Raw genomic sequence first — 17975 nt, 5'->3', positions numbered from 1 at the left:
CCTCCTCCAGACCCCTCTGTCTCCTCCTCCAGACCCCTCTGTCTCCTCCTCCAGACCCCTCTGTCTCCTCCTCCAGACCCCTCTGTCTCCTCCTCCAGACCCCTCTGTCTCCTCCTCCAGACCCCTCTGTCTCCTCCTCCAGACCCCCCTGTCTCCTCCTCCAGACAACCCTGCCGCCTCCTCCAGACAACCCTGCCGCCTCCTCCAGACCCCTCTGTCTCCTCCTCCAGACCCCTCTGTCTCCTCCTCCAGACAACCCTGCCGCCTCCTCCAGACCCCTCTGTCTCCTCCTCCAGACCCCTCTGTCTCCTCCTCCAGACAACCCTGCCGCCTCCTCCAGACCCCTCTGTCTCCTCCTCCAGACCCCTCTGTCTCCTCCTCCAGACCCCTCTGTCTCCTCCTCCAGACCCCTCTGTCTCCTCCTCCAGACCCCTCTGTCTCCTCCTCCAGACACCTCTGTCTCCTCCTCCAGACACCTCTGTCTCCTCCTCCAGACACCTCTGTCTCCTCCTCCAGACACCTCTGCCTCCTCCTCCAGACTCCTCTGCCTCCTCCTCCAGACACCTCTGTCTCTTCCTCCAGACACCTCTGTCTCCTCCACCAGACCCCTCTGTCTCCTCCACCAGACACCTCTGTCTCTTCCTCCAGACCCCTCTGTCTCTTCCTCCAGACACCTCTGTCTCCTCCACCAGACACCTCTGTCTCCTCCACCAGACCCCTCTGTCTCTTCCTCCAGACACCTCTGTCTCTTCCTCCAGACACCTCTGTCTCTTCCTCCAGACACCTCTGTCTCTTCCTCCAGACACCTCTGTCTCTTCCTCCAGACACCTCTGTCTCCTCCTCCAGACACCTCTGTCTCCTCCACCAGACACCTCTGTCTCCTCCACCAGACACCTCTGTCTCTTCCTCCAGACCCCTCTGTCTCTTCCTCCAGATCCCTCTGTCTCTTCCTCCAGACACCTCTGTCTCTTCCTCCAGACACCTCTGTCTCCTCCACCAGACACCTCTGTCTCCTCCACCAGACACCTCTGTCTCTTCCTCCAGACACCTCTGTCTCTTCCTCCAGACCCCTCTGTCTCTTCCTCCAGACCCCTCTGTCTTTTCCTCCAGACCCCTCTGCTCCTTCCTGAATCCTCTTTCCTCTCTATAACCATCTGTCCCCTCCAGACATCTCTGGCATTTTTCATCTCCTGTAAGAACTAAGGATCAGTTATTCTGAAATCTAACATGCCGGCATTTACCAGGAATCATAGGGTCTGATGCAACGACACCTGAAACACCTCATGTACTTATAATGGGGACTGTTCGAGTTAATCTTGTCATCTGCCTTCTGCACAGAAAGCGATGGTATCTGCGACATCGGCTCCTCCTGAAGCCTGCGCTGCAGATGTGAACACAGCATCACAGTCTGAATATTGCTGGGATCGGATTCTGGCTCTCCGAGGGTCTGTATATATCCGGGGGGTGGGGGGAGTTACAGCGCAATCTGTGCATCTAAAGCTGCACTAGGTAATACCATGTCTTGCTTATATAAGCACGTGGCCCTTTTGCTCTGAAGGAACAGCCACTTTATGGTTAATAAAAGCATCCTCGAATGTGAGGAGCACCTCAAATCTAATCCCATCCATGCACAGAGCAGAGTAGATTTGCCCTGTCCACCCGCATCCTCTAAACAAGACATTCAGCGGATGTCCGGAGCAGACAACCCCATCACTAAGGCTCATCACCCCGGAATGAGAGTACACCTGTTTGCCCATCACGTTTGGGTTTTTGTAGCCCCGTCCCCTCCCTGTTTTTGGCTGGCCTTGACGTGGGCTGACATCCTGACAGCAGATCAGCAGGCTGGCTCAGACAGCAGAGATCCCCTAAGCCCGGGCTGTCAGCTGCCGAGGATCTGGCTGTATAATGCCCTGCGGGGTGGAAGGACGCCATGCCGTGCTGGGAAATCAAGGCCTAACATTAGAATTTACTTCTGCATTAAAACGTGGTCTCTTCCCTTTCAGATCATTTTATCTGACAGCTGACGGCAGCGGTCTGCCCCTCCCGGAGACCCTGCACAGAATAAAGACGTGGGAAGGGGGGGAAGAAAGCGCCAGGGAGGCTGGGAAGCCAGCAGAGGGGAGCTACGCGGGATTAATCGATATCCCCAGCGGATGGAGCCCACATTCATTAGGGGAATAATGACCTCCACACATGAGATGAAGGTCAGACAAGCACACCTATTTTGGTGAAGGAGACCATCCAATTGTTTCCCATCAGATGGTGGTTGGGGAAGACCAGGATTGGGCAGATGGAATTTTAATGGCCCCCGATCAATTCGGTTTTATAGGAAATCAGCAGCTGACAGAGGTGTCCCTCTCAAAATCTTCAACAGACCCCCTAAGTATCATCATTAATTAATAGAAATGGTCTTCTCATATCAGCCAAAGGAACATTTTGGAGCCCCCCTACACTGCTCCGGGGACCAGTCCAGACTGCCACCCCTCACCCCCAGGAGGCACCCAGCATACCGGCGGGTAGTGGAGGGTTCACAGGGCTCTACCCCAGGACTAGTCCAGACTGCCACCCCTCACCCCCCAGGAGGCACCCAGCATACCGGAGGGTAGTGGAGGGTTCACAGGGCTCTGCTCCCAGGACTAGTCCAGACTGCCACCCCTCAACCCCCAGGAGGCACCCAGCATACCGGAGGGTAGTAGAGGGTTCACAGGGCTCTGCTCCCAGGACTAGTCCAGACTGCCACCCCTCAACCCCCAGGAGGCACCCAGCATACCGGAGGGTAGTAGAGGGTTCACAGGGCTCTGCTCCCAGGACTAGTCCAGACTGCCACCCCTCAACCCCCAGGAGGCACCCAGCATACCGCCGGGTAGTAGAGGGTTCACAGGGCTCTGCTCCCAGGACTAGTCCAGACTGCCACCCCTCAACCCCCAGGAGGCACCCAGCATACCGCCAGGTAGTAGACGGTTCACATGGCTCTACCCCAGGATCAGTCCAGACTGCCACCCCTCATCCCCCCCAGGAGGCACCCAGCATACCGCCAGGTAGTAGAGGGTTCACAGGGCTCTGCTCCCAGGACTAGTCCAGACTGCCACCCCTCAACCCCCAGGAGGCACCCAGCATACCGCTAGGTAGTAGAGGGTTCACAGGGCTCTGCTTTCAGGACCAGTCCAGACTGCCACCCCTCAACCCCCAGGAGGCACCCAGCATACCGGCAGGTAGTAGAGGGTTCACAGGGCTCTGCTCTGGAGACTAGTCCAGACTGCCACCCCTCACCCCCAGGAGGCACCCAGCATACCGGCGGGTAGTAGAGGGTTCACAGGGCTCTACCCCAGGACTAGTCCAGACTGTCACCCATCAACCCCAGGAGGCACCCAGCATACCGCCAGGTAGTGGAGAGTTCACAGGGCTCTGCTCCGGGGACCCGTCCAGACTGCCACCCCTCATCCCCCCCAGGAGGCACCCAGCATACCGGCGGGTAGTAGAGGGTTCACAGGGCTCTACTCCAGGGACCCGTCCAGACTGCCACCCCTCATCCCCCCCAGGAGGCACCCAGCATACCGGCAGGTAGTAGAGGGTTCATATGGCTCTACCCCAGGACCAGTCCAGACTGCCACCCCTCAACCCCCAGGAGGCACCCAGCATACCGCCGGGTAGTAGAGGGTTCACAGGGCTCTGCTCCCAGGACTAGTCCAGACTGCCACCCCTCATCCCCCCCAGGAGGCACCCAGCATACCGCCGGGTAGTAGAGGGTTCACAGGGCTCTGCTCCCAGGACTAGTCCAGACTGCCACCCCTCAACCCCCAGGAGGCACCCAGCATACCGCCAGGTAGTAGAGTGTTCACAGGGCTCTGCTTTCAGGACTAGTCCAGACTGCCACCCCTCAACCCCCAGGAGGCACCCAGCATACCGCTAGGTAGTAGAGGGTTCACAGGGCTCTGCTCTGGAGACCAGTCCAGACTGTCACCCCCTCATCCCCCAGGAGGCACCCAGCATACCGGCAGGTAGTGGAGGGTTCACAGGGCTCTGCTCCCAGGACTAGTCCAGACTGCCACCCCTCAACCCCCAGGAGGCACCCAGCATACCGCCGGGTAGTAGAGGGTTCACAGGGCTCTGCTCCCAGGACTAGTCCAGACTGCCACCCCTCATCCCCCCCAGGAGGCACCCAGCATACCGGCAGGTAGTAGAGGGTTCACAGGGCTCTGCTCCCAGGACTAGTCCAGACTGCCACCCCTTATCCCCCAGGAGGCACCCAGCATACCGCCAGGTAGTAGAGGGTTCACAGGGCTCTGCTCCCAGGACTAGTCCAGACTGCCACCCCTCAACCCCCAGGAGGCACCCAGCATACCGGAGGGTAGTAGAGGGTTCACAGGGCTCTGCTCCCAGGACTAGTCCAGACTGCCACCCCTCAACCCCCAGGAGGCACCCAGCATACCGCCGGGTAGTAGAGGGTTCACAGGGCTCTACCCCAGGACCAGTCCAGACTGCCACCCCTCAACCCCCAGGAGGCACCCAGCATACCGCCGGGTAGTGGAGGGTTCACAGGGCTCTGCTCCCAGGACTAGTCCAGACTGCCACCCCTCATCCCCCCCAGGAGGCACCCAGCATACCGGCAGGTAGTAGAGGGTTCACAGGGCTCTACCCCAGGACTAGTCCAGACTGTCACCCCTCGTCCCCAGGAGGCACCCAGCATACCGGAGGGTAGTAGAGGGTTCACATGGCTCTACCCCAGGATCAGTCCAGACTGCCACCCCTCAACCCCCAGGAGGCACCCAGCATACCGGTGGGTAGTGGAGGGTTCACAGGGCTCTGCTCCAGGGACTAGTCCAGACTGCCACCCCTCATCCCCCCCAGGAGGCACCCAGCATACCGGCGGGTAGTAGAGGGTTCACAGGGCTCTGCTCCCAGGACTAGTCCAGACTGCCACCCCTCATCCCCCAGGAGGCACCCAGCATACCGCCAGGTAGTAGAGGGTTCACAGGGCTCTGCTCCCAGGACTAGTCCAGACTGCCACCCCTCAACCCCCAGGAGGCACCCAGCATACCGCCGGGTAGTAGAGGGTTCACAGGGCTCTACCCCAGGACCAGTCCAGACTGCCACCCCTCAACCCCCAGGAGGCACCCAGCATACCGCCGGGTAGTAGAGGGTTCACAGGGCTCTGCTCCCAGGACTAGTCCAGACTGCCACCCCTCACCCCCAGGAGGCACCCAGCATACCGCCGGGTAGTAGAGGGTTCACAGGGCTCTGCTCCCAGGACTAGTCCAGACTGCCACCCCTCATCCCCCCCAGGAGGCACCCAGCATACCGGCAGGTAGTAGAGGGTTCACAGGGCTCTACCCCAGGACTAGTCCAGTCTGCCACCCCTCAACCCCCAGGAGGCACCCAGCATACCGGCGGGTAGTGGAGGGTTCACAGGGCTCTGATCCAGGGACTAGTCCAGACTGCCACCCCTCATCCCCCCCAGGAGGCACCCAGCATACCGGCGGGTAGTAGAGGGTTCACATGGCTCTGCTTCCGGGATCAGTCCAGACTGCCACCCCTCATCCCCCAGGAGGCACCCAACATACCGGCGGGTAGTAGAGGGTTCACAGGGCTCTACTCCAGGGACCCGTCCAGACTGTCACTCCTCATCCCCCAGGAGGCACCCAGCATCCGGAGGGTAGTAGAGGGTTCACAGGGCTCTGCTCCGGGGACCAGTCCAGATTGTCACCTCTCATCCCCAGGAGGCACCCAGCATACGGCGGGTAGTAGAGGGTTCCCAGGGCTCTGCTCCGGGGACCCGTCCAGACTGTCACCCCTCATCCCCCAGGAGGCACCCAGCATACGGCGGGTAGTAGAGGGTTCACAGGGCTCTACTCCAGGGACCCGTCCAGACTGTCACCCCTCATCCCCCAGGAGGCACCCAGCATACGGCGGGTAGTAGAGGGTTCACAGGGCTCTGCTCCGGGGACCCGTCCAGACTGTCACCCCTCATCCCCCAGGAGGCACCCAGTATACGGCGGGTAGTAGAGGGTTCACAGGGCTCTGCTCCGGGGACCCGTCCAGACTGTCACCCCTCATCCCCCAGGAGGCACCCAGCATACGGCGGGTAGTGGAGGGTTCATAGGGCTTTGCTCCGGGGACCAGTTGCGACTTCAACCCCTCGACCCATTGTTACACCCCAGAGGAGGCACCCAGCATACTGCCTGATAGTAGAAGGTTCACAGGGCTCTGCTCCGGGCTACAAAGGTGGCTGCTGGACCGGGGTCCTGAGAATCGTTTTGCTCATCGTTAATGAATATTTATTTGGATGGGAAACCCTTTTAAAAACAGACTCTTTTTCATAGAGGAAAGACGTCCATCCGCAGACGTCGAGGCTCTGGGCAACCAGACTCCTACTGTGCACTGATGAGGGGCAAGGACCCTGAAACAGTCGCCTGCAGATGGAGATCCTTTCCTTTTGGTTTGGCTGTATACCCTACGTTATATGCGTCTTTAAAGGGTGAATACTGACTTCTAAAAGTACTAGGTGGCCTTAGAGATCCCTTTGAAGAGGATATTTGCATATTTTATTTCCCAGGGAGCATTGCATAGCCTTTAAGTCTCGTGACGGTGAAACTAAACCCAATAAACCCTAATTCTAAGGTGCAGCTCTAGTGACAGACCATATGTAAAAAAACGATAGGACTTTACCTGAGAGGGGTGTAAATACGGCTCCGGAGAAGCCAAATTAGTCTGGACGGAGACACTTTTTTCCAGTAGTATTTGCGGGAAGCCGAGCTTTTCGAAGGTGCTTCTCTTCCAGTGTTTGCTGTCTTGTTGTGCGAGAGCTTCGTCCTCGCTGAAAGCCCGAACAACAGGCCCAGGCATGGGTAAAGGCACGGCACCATCGCTCTCGTAGCCGGAGCCATCCTTCTGGGAGTCCCAACTGCTTCTTTGCTTCATGTGGAAGTGAGCCTGCTGGGCCTCCCAGGCCAGCCGGGCTTGTGCCATGAAGGCTTCCGTAGAGCCGCGGTGCATGTCTGCCTCCGATGACCGGCTCTCCGTGCGGCTCATGAGCGGTCGGTTGGGCATGGATGCGGGACGCTCCTCAATCATACCCTGCTCGTTGTGGCCCTCTCGGTCGCACGACCCTTCGGCTGGAGACGGGTTTGGTTCTAGAGACAGAGAAGGTTTTCTGCTTTTCCTTTTCCTCGTGTTGGGGGAGTAGCTTGCGGAGGACATGGTGTCCTGCTGACTGGACCAAGACATGGAGTCTTCAGAGAGGAACGGATGCTGCGGTTGACCTTGTCGTAAGTCTGAACTCTCCATGCTACTGTAGTCTCCGGATTTAACCTCCAGACGTTGGTCTCTCATGTATGGAGGGTTGTGTTGCAATGAGTATGACCCACCTATCGTGTTAGGCGTGTACTTATGATGCCTCACACCTGTTTTCATCTTGGGGCTGGAACCAGACTGTTCGACGTACACCAACTGGCGGACATATTCCTTGCCGGCAGGACTGTAATCCAGACTCATGAATCTGTCGGAGCATTTCTGCTTGGTCAACACGAGCTGTTGGTACGGAGAGTTGGAGGCCTGTTTTGGAGATTGGAGATAGGTATGTGGTTTGCGGATAGGGGATTTTTGTGGGGACATCGCTCGGTAGTTTCCACTGGCATCGAACTGCATCTCCATGGGTGGTTCATCATAGATGGGAGCCTGATATTCCATGGGGGGCTCCTCGTACAGTGGGGGCTCATAGGCATAGCGAGGAGAGGACGGCTGAGACTCGTTCGAATGCTTCCTGTGCTGGGACTGTAAAGTGCAGAACGATTCCCCTCGCCCGAGTAATGGAGAACAGGAGCCGACATGATCTGCTCTCTTCATATACGGGGACTGCTTTCTATCCGGGAAAAAGACAGAGTTATCAGTATCGACAGTAAAGGTCTGCATGATGGGCGATGGCTGTCCCCCCGACGGCCGGCGGGAACGGGTGCCTTGGGAGTTGTCGGTAGTGTAGCCATTTCCCTGGTGCATCAGGAAGCTGGGCTCGCGGTCCGTCACTTTAATCAGCATTCGCTCTTTGGTGCCGGTGTTCCATCTGAGGGATGAGGTCCTGCACAAAACACAAAGAACAGCCACACGTCAGGGGGCAAAGAGGAACACAGGCTAAAAATAAGAGGACATATCTGTGCACAAACTATACAGAAAAATAACACATTTATTAACTAATAACCTGAACTTATGAGACACTTCTCCTCCCCCCGAACTCATCACTCACTCCCAAAAATCGCTAAATTCAACCCTGCTGAAAACCAGACGGTCACTGCAGTGAGTAGTAAGTGTATATCTCACCTCAGTGCTGTATTCACAGCTACAGTGCTCAGTACTTCTATATAATGTCCTCCATGCTGCTTTCTACTATAATATCTCCCCAGAGCTAGACTCACAGCTACAATGATCAGTCCTTTTATATAATGTCCTCCATGCTGCTGCTTTCTTCTATAATATCTCACTACTATAATATCTCATCCAGAGCTGGACCCACAGATACAATGATCAGTCCTTTTATATAATTAATGTCCTCCATGCTGCCGCTTTCTACTATAATATCTCCCCAGAGCTGGAGTCACAGCTACACTGCTCAGTACTTCTATATAATGTCCTCCATGCTGCTGCTTTCTACTATAATATCTCCCCAGAGCTAGACTCACAGCTACAATGATCAGTCCTTTTATATAATGTCCTCCATGCTGCTGCTTTCTTCTATAATATCTCACTACTATAATATCTCATCCAGAGCTGGACTCACAGATACAATGATCAGTCCTTTTATATAATGTCCTCCATGCTGCCGCTTTCTACTATAATATCTCCCCAGAGCTGGAGTCACAGCTACACTGCTCAGTACTTCTATATAATGTCCTCCATGCTGCTGCTTTCTACTATAATATCTCCCCAGAGCTGGAGTCACAGCTACACTGCTCAGTACTTCTATATAATGTCCTCCATGCTGCTGCTTTCTACTATAATATCTCCCCAGAGCTGGAGTCACAGCTACACTGCTCAGTACTTCTATATAATGTCCTCCATGCCGCTGCTTTCTACTATAATATCTCACTACTATAATATCTCATCCAGAGCTGGACTCACAGATACAATGATCAGTCCTTTTATATAATGTCCTCCATGCTGCTGCTTTCTACTATAATCTCTCATTACTATAATATCTCATCCAAAGCTGGACTCTCAGCTACACTGCTCAGTACTTCTATATAATGTCCACCATACTGCTGCTCTCTACTATAATATCTCATCCAGAGCTAAAGTCACAGCTACACTGCTCAGTACTTCTATATAATGTCCACCATACTGCTGCTCTCTACTATAATATCTCATCCAGAGCTAAAGTCACAGCTACACTGCTCAGTACTTCTATATAATGTCCACCATACTGCTGCTCTCTACTATAATATCTCATCCAGAGCTGGAGTCACAGCTACAGTGCTCAGTACTTCTATATAATGTCCTCCATGCTGCTGCTTTCTACTATAATATCTCATCCAGAGCTGGAGTCACAGCTACACTGCTCAGTACTTCTATATAATGTCCTCCATGCTGCTGCTTTCTACTATAATATCTCATCCAGAGCTGGAGTCACAGCTGCATCTCTCAGTACTTCTATAGAATGTCCTCCATTCTGCTGCTTCTAGTGTAAATAATTCAGAGCTGGATTCACAGATAAAATGCTCAGTACTTCTATATTATTATTATTTATTATTATAGTGCCATTAATTCCATGGCGCTTCACAAGTGAAAAAGGATATACATAAAAACTAGTACAACAATCATTAAGAGTACACAACAGACTAGTATTATATATCTCTCCCATTAGATCTCATCCACAGATGGCGTTACAGCTATATTGCTCACTACTTCTATATAATGCCCTCTATTCTGCTGCTTCTAGTGTTGTAACTCATCCATAGCTGGCTTCTCAGCTACAATGCCCATTACTTCTATATAATGTCTTCAATTCTGCTTATTTCTAGCATTATATCTGACCCAGAGCTGGATACACAGCTACATCGTTCAGTACAATGTTTTCCAGAAAATAAGACTGTTTTATAATATTTTTGGTTCCAGAAGATGCTGGGGTTTATTTTTGAGGTAGGTCTTATTTTTGGGGAAACATGGTATTTCTATATAATGTCCTCCATTCTGCTTCTTTCTATTATTATATCTCCCCAGAGCTGGATTCACAGCTCAATGCTCAGTACTTCTATATAATGTCCTCCATTCTGCTTTTTTCTAGTATTATATCTCCACCAGAGCTGGATTCACAGCTGCAATGCTCAGTACTTCTATATAATGTCCTCCATTCTGCTTCTTTCTAGTATTATATCTCCACCAGAACTGGATTCACAGCTGCAATGCCCAGTACTTCTATAATGTCCTCCATTCTGCTTCTTTCTAGTATTATATCTCCACCAGAGCTGGATTCACAGCTGCAATGCTCAGTACTTCTATATAATGTCCTCCATTCTGCTTCTTTCTAGAATTATATCTCCCCCAGAGCTGGATTGACAGCTGCAATACTCAGTACTTTTATATAATGTCCTCCATTCTGCTTTTTTCTGGTATTTTATCTCCCCCAGAGCTGGATTCACAGCTACAATGCTCAGAACTTCTATATAGTGTCTTCTATGCAGCTGCTCCTAGTATTTTACATCCCTCAGGGCTGGATTCACAGCTACAATGCTTCGTCTTGCTGTGTAATGTCCTCAATACTGCAGCTGTTACTGAACATAAGCTACACATAGAGCAGAAATCCCTCATGTCTGTATGTACTGCGCATGGGAGAGATGGTAGCAGCTCATCTACATTCAATAGCTCAGATATAGTTATCAGAGATACCTTCTGCAGGGTGGAAAACTGATGATAAATGCAGGATGCAAATCAAGTCATGGTCAGAAAGAGTGTTATCTTCATGCAAATGACAGCTCATTATGAGGTTACCTGATATTACAGGTACACCCGGGTGCACCCGCCATTGGATATTACAAGCATGGCCAATCTATGTGGCCCCCATGTAATAGTGTTACTATATATTCCCCATAGCACGCACTGCAGTGGACATGCCTGAATGTCTCAGTTTCCTTGGTGGTACCAGGAAAGTGACCACCCCGGAGACTCTACTCTAGGTTACCTGTGTTTAGACAACCTCTTTAATGAGACCTCTGTACAGACAGTAAAGCCGTACAGCAGCACATCACACTCTATACTGTGCGGCGGTGACTGCGAGGAAGGCCGGCACCGGTGGCCTTTTCTGCTCCCGGCTTCCTCGCCTTTCCCTGATGTTCTGCGGTTTCCTACGTTCCGTCGGTCAGCCATGCTGCTTTTCATCCTACAGATGTGTATTTAGGACTGATATCATCTGGTATTTATTACCATCTGAGTGATATACGCTTCTCGCTGCCTTTATGAATTACTTATGTCTTGTTGTCGGACACAGATTTTTGCACTTAGTTTGGAAATATATCAGCGGCTGAATTATTTATCTATCATGAGGAATTGGTGCAGATTCGCCCCTTGTGGCCCCCTGCTTCACTACACCTATTAGGAAAACGTTTCTATTACTTTGGTCCGGACGGATTTAGATTGTACCGGCAGATCCTTCTCCCCCTCGGCACCGGCAGATCCTTCTCGGCACCGGCAGATCCTTCTCCCCCTCGGCACCGACAGATCCTTCTCCCCCTCGGCGCCGACAGCTCCTTCTCCCCCTCGGCGCCGACAGCTCCTTCTCCCCCTCGGCGCCGACAGCTCCTTCTCCCCCTCGGCGCCGACAGCTCTATCTCCCCCTCGGTACCGGCAGCATCTTCTCCCCCTCGGTACCGGCAGCTCCTTCTCCCCCTCGGTACCGGCAGCGTCTTCTCCCCCTCGGTACCGGCAGCTCCTTCTCCCCCTCGGTACCGGCAGATCCTTCTCCCCCTTGGTACCAGCAGCTTCTTCTCCCCCTCGGTACCGGCAGATCCTTCTCCCCCTCGGTACCGGCAGATCCTTCTCCCCCTTGGTACCAGCAGCTTCTTCTCCCCCTCGGTACCGGCAGATCCTTCTCCCCCTCGGTACCGGCAGAGTCTTCTCCCCCTTGGTACCAGCAGCTTCTTCTCCCCCTCGGTACCGGCAGCTTCTTCTCCCCCTCGGTACCGGCAGATCCTTTTCACCCTCGCTACCAGCAGATCCTTCTCCCCCTCGGTACCGGCAGATCCTTCTCCACCTCTATACCGGTACCAGTTCCCATCAGCCGGCACATCAGCAGGCACATCAGCATGGCACATCAGCATGGCGGGGACTCAATAATTGCTCATTTCTGCAGGGAGCAGCAGAGTTTCCATGTGACCTAGAGATAAATGCAGAGCGAGATGACGCTCTCATATTGGGGGGATATGAGGAGTCCTGTGCCCACGGTGGAGATACAGGCCTGGAGCAGGTCTGTGCAGGTCACACTGATGACAGCGGCTGCTCCTGTGATCTGTGGGTACAGAGGTAATCCTGTCATATTGGGGCAGGGTGTAATGAATAGTGATGGAGTCTGAGGCAGGAGATTCAGGAGGCGCTGACAGACGTGACACTGCTCACATTACATAGTGATGAACACGGATGAGCTCCGGAGACACCTTATTATCCCCGAATCATTGGGGAAGTTCTGCTAATGAGGGAAAAGCCCCAGGACGTAGGAATCTCTGCACTATTCATTCCTCCTGTCTGCAGAAACAGAGCACGGCTGCTGCCAAACACAGGCTGCCATCAATCCACAGTACAACGAGCCGCATTAGCACGCGGATATCCCCGTCACCCCTCACACAGGGAAAGGAGCAGCAGAGGCGCTCTATCTCCATCCACAGACAGGGCATGGAGCAGCGGAGGCGCTCTATCTCCATCCACACACAGGGAATGGAGCAGCGGAGGCGCTCTCTCTCCATCCACAGACAGGGAATGGAGCAGCAGAGGCGCTCTATCTCCATCCACACACAGGGAATGGAGCAGCAGAGGCGCTCTCTCTCCATCCACAGACAGGGAATGGAGCAGCAGAGGCGCTCTCTCTCCATCCACAGACAGGGAATGGAGCAGCAGAGGCGCTCTCTCTCCATCCACACACAGAGCATGGAGCAGCGGAGGCGCTCTATCTCCATCCACACACAGGCGCTCTATCTCCATCCACACACAGGGAATGGAGCAGCAGAGGCGCTCTCTCTCCATCCACAGACAGGGAATGGAGCAGCAGAGGCGCTCTATCTCCATCCACACACAGGGAATGGAGCAGCAGAGGCGCTCTCTCTCCATCCACACACAGAGCATGGAGCAGCGGAGGCGCTCTATCTCCATCCACACACAGGCGCTCTATCTCCATCCACACACAGGGAATGGAGCAGCAGAGGCGCTCTCTCTCCATCCACACACAGGGCATGGAGCAGCGGAGGCGCTCTATCTCCATCCACACACAGGGAAAGGAGCAGCAGAGGCGCTCTATCTCCATCCACACACAGGGAAAGGAGCAGCAGAGGCGCTCAATCTCCATCCACACATGGACTCCGGGACCCCCGAAATTGTGCTCTCAGGGGGTGAACACATCATCAAACAAACAATAATAACCTCTTCTCTGCAAAGGTGATAAGGCCGTGTCCACCCACTGCTCCATTGCCCCTGCTCCTGCTCCTCTGCTGCTTCACCGACACTGCCTCTCCGCTGCCCCTAAGCCATCACTCCCCACGCTGACCTGCAGCACTACTCCCCCGCTGCCCCTGCAGCACTGCTCCTCTGCAGCACTGCTCCCCCGCTGCCCCTGCAGCACTGCTCCCCCGCTGCCCCTGCAGCACTGCTCCTCTGCTTCCCCTACAGCACTGCTCCCCCGCTGCCCCTGCAGCACTACTCCTCTTCTGCCCCTGCAGCACTGCTCCCCCGCTGACCCTGCAGCACTGCTCCTCTGCTTCCCGTGCAGCACTGCTTCTCTGCGTCCCCTGTGGCACTGCTCATGCGGCATTGATCCCCGATGACCCTGCAGCACTACCCCCCCGCTGCCCCTGCAGCACTGCTTCCCCGCTGCCCCTGCAGCACTGCTTCCCCGCTGCCCCTGGAGCACTACTCCCCCGCTGCCCCTGCAGCACTACTCCCCTGTGGCACTACTCCCCTGTGTCCCCTGTGGCACTACTCACATGCGGCATTGCTCCCCCGCTGCCCCTGCAGCACTGCTCGCTCGCAGACTCTCCGCTGGCCCACAGCGATGCTCCTTCTTTTTTCTGTCACACAGCTGAGCAATGGGAATCATGACAGCAGTAGCACATGATTGCTTACACGGTCAGCGGCTGCCTCCGGTGTGACAGGCAGTAAACAGTGTGCGTGCAGACAGTGCGGTAATCAGTGCGGTAATCAGCGGTGAGCAGAATATTTGTGGATTCATCACTCCTCGGGTAAATCATCCAGCAGAGCAGCAGTGAGCAGTAATGCAGCATTATTTGCTCAGTTTCCATATTGATCTGTGTTGGTGGAGACAGGGATATGCTGTGCGGCGACGGGGAAAGCAGCGCGGTGTCCTGGGATTCAGGATACAGATTCCTGGCAGCCAGTCATCCGGAGGTAGACGGTAAACGCAGCATTGTGTGCTGTATCCACACAGATCACTGACAGCGCCGCCACCAACTAAGTAACCCACCCTCCCCGCCACCATCAACAAAGTAACCCACCCTCCCCGCCACCATCAACAAAGTAACCCACCCTCCCCGCCACCACCAACAAAGTAACCCACCCTCCCCGCCACCACCAACAAAGTAACCCCCCCCCCTATAACCACCAACAAAGTAACCCCCCCGCCACCATCAAAGTAACCCCCCGCCACCAAAGTAACCCACCCTCCCCGCCACCAAAGTAACCCACCCTCCCCGCCACCACCAAAGTAACCCCCCCCATAACCACCAACAAAGTAACCCCCCCGCCACCATCAAAGTAACCCCCCGCCACCAACAAAGCAACCCCCTCCCCACCACCAAAGTAACCCACCCTCCCCGCCACCACCAACAAAGTAATCCCCCCCGCTACCGCCAACAAAGTAACCCCCCGCCGCCAACAAAGTAACCCCCCGCCGCCATCAAAGTAACCCCCCCGCCACCATCAAAGTAACCCCCCCGCCACCATCAAAGTAACCCCCCGCCACCATCAAAGTAACCCCCCGCCACCATCAAAGTAACCCCCCGCCACCATCAAAGTAACCCCCCGCCACCATCAAAGTAACCCCCCGCCACCAACAAAGCAACCCCCTCCCCGCCACCAAAGTAACTCCTCCCCGCCACCACCACCAAAGTAACTCCCCCCCACTACCACCAACAAAGTAACCCCTACCGCCACCATCAAAGTAACCCCCCGCCACCAACAAAGCAACCCCCTCCCCGCCACAAAAGTAACCCCCCTCCCCGCCACCACCATCAAAGTAACCCCCCCCCCCCCGCCACCATCAAAGTAACCCCCCCCGCCTCCCGCTGACAGGGGAAGAGACGGAAAGAAAAGAGCAAAAAGGGACATAGTCTACATCCAGCAGTGAGGAAATGACACCAGCCCGTGCTCCCCCCACACAATACACCACACCGGCCCGTGCTCCCCCCACACAATCACACAATACACCACACCGGCCCCTGCTCTCCCCACACAATACACCACACCGGCCCAGGGGTCTCCTCACACAATACACCACACCGGCCCCTGCTCTCCCAACACAATACACCACACCGGCCCCTGCTCTCCTCACACAATACACCACTCCGGCCCCTGCTCTCCTCACACAATACACCACACCGGCCCCTGCTCTCCTCACACAATACACCACACCGGCCCCTGCTCCCCCCATACAATACACCACACCGGCCCCTGCTCTCCCCACACAATACACCACACCGGCCCGTGCTCCCCCCACACAATCACACAATACACCACACCGGCCCCTGCTCTCCCCACACAATACACCACACCGGCCCCTGCTCTCCCCACACAATACACCACACCGGCCCCTGCTCCCCCCACACAATACACCACACCGGCCCGTGCTCCCCCCACACAATACACCACACCGGCCCCTGCTCCCCCCACACAATACACCACACCGGCCCCTGCTCTCCTCACACAATACACCACACCGGCCCCTGCTCTCCTCACACAATACACCACACTGGCCCCTGCACTCCCCACACAATACACCACACTGGCCCCTGCTCTCCTCACACAATACACCACACCGGCCCCTGCTCCCCCCATACAATACACCACACCGGCCCCTGCTCTCCTCACACAATACACCACACCGGCCCCTGCTCTCCTCACACAATACACCACACCGGCCCCTGCTCTCCTCACACAATACACCACACCGGCCCCTGCTCCCCCCATACAATACACCACACCGGCCCGTGCTCCCCCCACACAATACACCACACCGGCCCCTGCTCTCTCCACACAATACACCACACCGGCCCGTGCTCCCCCCACACAATCACACAATACACCACACCGGTCCCTGCTCTCCCAACACAATACACCACACCGGCCCCTGCTCTCCCCACACAATACACCACACCGGCCCCTGCTCTCCCCACACAATACACCACACCGGCCCCTGCTCTCCCCACACAATACACCACACCGGCCCCTGCTCTCCCCACACCATACACCACACCGGCCCCTGCTCCCCCCACACAATACACCACACCGGCCCCTGCTCTCCCCACACAATACACCACACCGGCCCCTGATCCCCCCACACAATACACCACACCGGCCCGTGCTCTCCCCATACAATACACTACACCGGCCCATGCTCCCCCCACACAATACACCACACCGGCCCGTGCTCCCCCCACACAATACACCATACCGGCCCCTGCTCTCCTCACACAATACACCACACCGGCCCCTGCTCTCCCCACACAATACACCACACCGGCCCGTGCTCCCCCCACACAATACACCACACCGGCCCCTGCTCTCCTCACACAATACACCACACCGGCCCCTGCTCTCCCCACACAATACACCACACCGGACCCTGCTCTCCCCACACAATACACCACACCGGCCCCTGCTCTCCCCACACAATACACCACACCGGCCCGTGCTCCCCCCACACAATACACCACACCGGTCCCTGCTCTCCCCACACAATACACCACACCGGCCCCTGCTCTCCCCACACAATACACCACACCGGCCCGTGCTCTCCCCACACAATACACCACACCGGCCTGTGCTCCCCCCCACACAATCACACAATACACCACACCGGCCCCTGCTCTCCCCACACAATACACCACACCGGCCCCTGCTCTCCTCACACAATACACCACACTGGCCCCTGCTCTCCTCACACAATACACCACACTGGCCCCTGCTCTCCTCACACAATACACCACACCGGCCCCTGCTCTCCTCACACAATACACCACACCGGCCCCTGCTCCCCCCACACAATACACCACACCGCCACGTGCTCCCCCCACACAATGCACCACACTGGCCCCTGATCCCCCCACACAATACACCACACTGGCCCCTGATCCCCCCACACAATACACCACACCGGCCCCTGCTCTCCCCACACAATACACCACACCGGCCCGTGCTCACACCGGCCCCTGCTCTCCCCATACAATACACCACACCGGCCCGTGCTCCCCCCACACAATACACCACATCGGCCCCTGCTCCCCCCATACAATACACCACACTAGCCACTGCTCCCCCCACACAATACACCACACCGGCCCGTGGTTTTGTGAAATTCCACATTATTCTGCAGGCCAGTTAAGGCATATTCAGGATTTCTGGATTATCAGATGAAATTACTAATGGTGGCAGGATACGTGCATCACATTGTGATCGTAGGGCGTCAACATCTGTGTCCCCCAAAGATCGTGAGGATGGAGGAGACAAATGACTTATTTTTCCCATCAGAGCATCCCCGGTCTGTGCAGGAAAAAGTG

General features: G+C 55.6%; 1 protein-coding gene across 1 annotated transcript in view; it reads right to left on the bottom strand.

Annotated features, from left to right (window-relative positions):
- Positions 1 to 17975, bottom strand: part of ARHGAP39 (Rho GTPase activating protein 39) — a 168388-nt gene that overhangs the window by 62069 nt on the left and 88344 nt on the right. Inside the window, exon 3 of the mRNA XM_075352687.1 lies at positions 6667 to 8071. Coding sequence (XP_075208802.1) covers positions 6667 to 8071 — 1405 coding nt within the window. The remainder of the gene's footprint in view (positions 1 to 6666; positions 8072 to 17975) is intronic.

This window comes from Anomaloglossus baeobatrachus, chromosome 6, assembly GCF_048569485.1.
Source record: "Anomaloglossus baeobatrachus isolate aAnoBae1 chromosome 6, aAnoBae1.hap1, whole genome shotgun sequence".
Lineage (NCBI taxonomy): Eukaryota > Metazoa > Chordata > Amphibia > Anura > Aromobatidae > Anomaloglossus > Anomaloglossus baeobatrachus.
The sequence above is the reverse complement of the archived record's forward strand: the minus strand, read 5'-3'. Positions and strand labels throughout refer to the sequence as shown.